The sequence below is a fragment of the Emydura macquarii genome, unplaced genomic scaffold (assembly GCF_026122565.2).
Source record: "Emydura macquarii macquarii isolate MOO-44397 ecotype Brisbane River unplaced genomic scaffold, CSIRO-AGI_Emac_v2 contig_676, whole genome shotgun sequence".
NCBI lineage: Eukaryota > Metazoa > Chordata > Testudines > Chelidae > Emydura > Emydura macquarii.
This window is the reverse complement of record NW_027130813.1, coordinates 67,522-72,169: the sequence shown is the minus strand read 5'-3', so window position 1 is coordinate 72,169 and position 4,648 is coordinate 67,522. Positions and strand designations below refer to the sequence as shown.

At 57.2% G+C, this 4,648-nt stretch overlaps 1 protein-coding gene across 1 annotated transcript; it reads right to left on the bottom strand.

Annotated features, from left to right (window-relative positions):
- LOC137148648 (phospholipase A2 inhibitor and Ly6/PLAUR domain-containing protein-like) lies at positions 1 to 3,761 on the bottom strand. The gene is made up of 5 exons (XM_067541568.1): positions 3,713 to 3,761; positions 2,822 to 2,938; positions 1,548 to 1,700; positions 1,170 to 1,307; positions 1 to 304 (listed from the first exon to the last, which is right to left on the bottom strand). The coding sequence occupies exons 1-5, from the start codon at positions 3,759 to 3,761 to the stop codon at positions 153 to 155; spliced, it is 609 nt and encodes a 202-aa protein (XP_067397669.1). The 3' UTR covers positions 1 to 152.
- Between the last annotated feature and the right edge of the window lie 887 nt (positions 3,762 to 4,648).

Sequence of the window (4,648 nt, the reverse complement as noted above, 5' to 3'; positions counted from 1 at the left end):
TCCGGGAGCTGAGAACCCCTGACGGGGGAGGGCGGCTAACACGGGCTGCAGGGGGCATATTTGATGGCCATGTCTTCATTGCATGGGGTGGGGAATCAGGAGAGAAGCTTCAGTAGAAGGAGCCCAGCGAGGGGTGGAAGGAGGAGACCGGCTTATCCTGAAGAAACACCCCCTTCGCCGGAGGTGCATTTGACCAGGGTTAGATTTGTAGTGACTCCTCCGAAGGTCCACTGACCCACTTTTGTCTGAGCGCAGAAAGACTCGGATGCGCAGCCCTTCATGACAATCTGCTCTCGATTTTCACCTGTGTGTTTGGGGGGGGAAAGCAGGCGATTGTCAGGGAGCAGCTCCGCTCCTCGAGCTAGACGAGGACATAACAGCCGCCCCCTCTTCAAGGTCCTTTCAAGGTGCTCACAGCCTCCATCTCCCCACCTGCTCTGCTCCCCACAGCCGGTCTGGGCCTGGATGGTCTCCACCTTTCTCCTCCGCTCTGACACAGACGCACTGTGTGTCCTGAACAAGTCACTTGCAGCCCCATCTAGAGCCCGCTGATATTTGGATGAATCAGGCCAGTGTTAGCTGCCTGCTCATGTAGCAAAGCAGCAGCTCAGTGCTGGTGGGATCCCTGAGAAAGGTGGCTTCATAGTGAATTAAGGCGGCATGATGGGACTCTGCAAAACTAGATTCCTTTCCAGCCCTGCCCCAGCCTTTCTGTGTGACCTTGGGCAAGCCACAGCACCACTCTGTGCCTCATTTTCCCCATCTTGAAAATGGGGAGAACGGTCTATTTTTCTGCCTGTTCAGATTGCAGGCTGTTTGGGGCAGGGACCATATCTCTCTAGGAGTCTTGTAGCATCTGGTAGAAGAGGGGACGTGATCTGAAGTGGGGATGGTGAAGCACCTGGCACAAAAGGGGCTCTCGGTACTAAGCCAGTCCCTACTATGAATAGCTACAGACAAAACTACACACAGGCAATAGATGGGAGGAGAACCAGACCCAAGGGGAGGGAAAGACATTGGCCCAAGGACGCTCCTGAGACCAGCGCTCAGAAAAGGGCTCAGGTGTCCTGATCTGCAGCCGATACATGTACAGAGCAGATCCCGCACAGCATAATGTGGGGGGAACAAGAAAGAAAAAAATAACCCCAGAATAAAGGAAGTGAAGGTACCATATGTGATGCTCTCAGCCATCTGGAAACATTGGGTCTCGTCTCCAGTACACTCTGTGATCTCTCCACTGCACTGACTGAATAAAGCGTAGCAGCCAAGGCAGTGACGGCCATTGGGTTTGGTGTCAGCCGGGGGCACTAGGAGGAAGTAGAGCAAACGTGGTCAGCTCGGGGGACAAGCCCGGGCAGGCGTCGGGGCTGGGGGAGCAGCTGGGGGCTGCCCGGCTCAGCCCTGGTGCCCCCTGCAGGGGGAGCTGTATCTCCAGGGACGATGAACAGGGGAGCGGAGCAGCTTGCAGCAGGGAGTTAACCTGGGTTGGATCCAGGCAGCCGGAGGTGCAGGGGTGGGGCAGGAGAGGCGGAGATGGGGAGACGTACCTGTAACATTGACTGTTCTGCAGGCCTCTCCCACGCAGCAGGCGAAGATTGTCCGTGTTGTCATTCCCGTCCCAAAACTCATTGACATGGGACCATCTTTACAGAGGCTGGATGTCAGACAGCGCTTGATAATGTTCTGCATCTTTTCTCCCCCTGCAGAGGAGGAGAAGACAGAGATTTATTCCCCTTCCACGCCCAGCCCTTTGACGCCGTGTGCCGTTATCCTTCCTCTACCCCTGGGGAAACTGAGGCACAGAGCGAGGAAAGTGAGTCACCCGAGGTCCCACAGGTGTAAACAAAGCGATTTTGTCACCTAAATCCAGCATTTATATCCTCCAGCTCCCCACTCAGCTGCCGCCTACCCCCGGAGTCCCCAAATCTCCTGCCCATAAAGGCCTTTCATTGCCAACATTTCCAGCAGTGGGTACAGGCAGGGCTACTGAAATCCCCACGCCGTGCGTCCAGGTCACCTCTTAGCTGCAGTGGGATTCACAGACTAGCGGTTCCCCTGCTGCTATCAGCCATGGGGCCTGATCCAGGAGACACGCTCTGAGCCTGTCCACCGGATCGGGCCCTGCACACAGCACAGCTGGTGAGGAGGTGACCGGGAGGAGGGGTTGCCCCCGTGTAGCCACGATCCTGGTGGGCCAGACGCTCCCCGTGAAGTGGGAGAATCAGAGACTGAGAGAGACTCACCCGGTGGCCAGGGATGACCGTAGAAGGGGAGAGATCGGGGCCGAAGTCCCCACCCTGATTCGGGACGAGTGGGGATTTGAACTTGGCTCCCCGACAGCCCAGCTGAGCGCCCCAGCCGCTGGTCTCAGGGCAGCCCCTCCTCCACCACCACCTTTTCCAAGGACGGACGCCTGGTGAGGGGTTCCTGGCTGTGATTCCCAAGCAGAGCTGGGACTTAGGGCCAAATATTGAGTGAGGGGTGGACCTTACGCCACACCCCTCTCCTCCAGGTTTCCCATTGGCTGGCTTGGGAGACTGCCTGCTCTGTGTGCTGTCTTTTGTGGATCCCTCCTCAGTGGGCCCCTGGTGCTCTGGCTGGCTCGTCCCTGGGGAGGTCGGGATAGCAGGGCTGAGCCGCAGGCCCTGTGGGGGAGCTAGCCACAGGGACTGGCATGGAACCCAGGCGTCCTGGCTCCTTTCCCGCTGCTCAGACCATGCAGAAAACTCTGTTCCCAGAGCCAGGACTAGGAGAGGACCCAGGCATCCTAACTCCCCAGCCTGTCGGCTGAGCTGTGTTGGTTATGGTCCATCTCACCTACCAAATGTGCTTTCTGTCAGAGCGACACCACAAGTGTCTTCTCCAAGGGTGCAGGTCTGTAGGGAGCCCGTGCAGTCATTTCCTGGTCCACTGCAAACCTCACACTGCAGACAGGCCCCTAGAGAGGGAGAGAGAACACGAGTCACCTGGATTTGTCCCTCTCTCGCCTTCCCCTGAGCTCTGCAAGGCACCCCGGGTACAGCGCCCGGGTGTCCCTCATCCACCGCGCTGCCCCAGGTTTGTCCCTGGTCCCAGCTGGCTCCAGACATTTCATGCTGCTCCGTGGCTGCATCTCCCTGGCTGTGCTGCAGTGTTTAGTTCCCCAGTGGTTTTTCCCACCTCACAAATAAGAGAGGAGATTCCCCAGGGCTGTGAGCTGGTATCGCTCTCTCCAGCACGGGGCACCAATGGCTGGTGAACACCTGCCAGTGGTTGCAGAGCAGCTCTACGCCCCACGGCCACCACTGGGGACCTGGCCCCATTGACTCCAGTGGGGCTACGGCCGATTGACACCCGGTGGGGAGCAGACAGAAACGCCCTTCGTGTTGCCGGGAGCTCCTGTTACTGAAATTCACTCCACTGCCTTTCAGAAACCAGACAATCCCTTTTCAGAAATATCCTTGGCTTCTGGCCAGCCCTGAATCATGCCAAGTCAGGACACGGTTCTAGTGACTTAAAGTATAAATATTTCCTCCCATTTCCACAATTGTTTCACTCATTGTCACGGGGACTGTGTGACTTCCAGCCCTCTCCTCCTCTGCTCTTGTCACTCAGATTCTCCCAGCCGGCCCCCGTTACGTTAATGGACGGTTTTATCTGCCAGGCTGCTTTGAACTTTTGTACATTGGAGAAGTCAGGAAATCAGCCCCTGTAAGAACAGAGCCTCACTCACCCACCGCCAGGAGAGCAGCGAGGATGCAGAAGGCAAGAGAAGCCTTCATGGTGATGGGGAAGCAGTAGATCGGCGCTGGGGGTCTGCAGCCAAAACTCTGGCCGGGGGATTTATCACAGACGGGCTGAAATGAGAGCAGAAGAGGGATTGCACATGCAAGATCCGGACTGCAGGGTGGGTGGAACCTCAGCTGTTTGCACAGCTCTGGAGTAGCCACACCTCCGACCCCTTTGTGGCTGGTGTGTTTGCAGCACCCACCTGGAGAACCCAGGGACTAAACTCAAACAGTCTCGCCGGACGGCTGCAGCGTAAAATGACTTTGTTTCCAGGAATCAAGAGCGATCACTCACAAGACCCAAAGAGAAGAGAGAGACAAAGCAGGCTGCTCCCGATGGCAGCAGGCGACAACTCAGCCCACCTGGGTCTAAGCTGGTTCTTTCCTGGCTTCCTCTGGTCGCACGCTCGGGTTGCCAACCCTCCAGCATTGTCCTGGAGTCTCCATTAGTTAAAAATCCATCGTTAATGAAAGTTTATGTCATGTGAGGAAAGCTGGCCGCTCTGTCACACGCTTCCCTGCATACTCCCCCTGAAGACTACCAGCGAGTGCAGGAGACCCCACTCCCCCGACCCACCCACTCTTAAAGTGACAGCTTGCCACTCACAACTACAGCGTGGCAGTGGGTGGCTCCTCCCCATCTCCCCTCAGTCTCAGACAGCTGTTTGCAGAGGCTGGGAAGAGCCCTGGGAAGAGACCACGGGTGTTTTCTCTTGGATAGGACCCGTCAGCTGCCCTCTTTGCATGCTGGTTCTCACCTTCTTCAACACTCCTGTGGTGCAGGGGTGGGGCTGGCAGCCAGGACTCCTGGGTTCTGTGCCTGGCTCTGGGAGGGGAGTGAGGTCTAGTGGGTTAGAGCAGAGGGGAGCTGGGAACCAGGA

Excerpts from the sequence above, each read along its gene's own strand:
- LOC137148648 (XM_067541568.1), bottom strand. The coding sequence starts at position 3,761 with ATGAAGGCTTCTCTTGCCTTCTGCATCCTCGCTGCTCTCCTGGCGGTG. Across the intron at positions 1,701-2,821 it reads TCTGACAGAAAGCACATTTG|GGGGAGAAAAGATGCAGAAC; the intron begins GTAGGTGAGATG and ends CCTCCTCTGCAG. Across the intron at positions 1,308-1,547 it reads CAGAACAGTCAATGTTACAG|TGCCCCCGGCTGACACCAAA; the intron begins GTACGTCTCCCC and ends ACTTCCTCCTAG.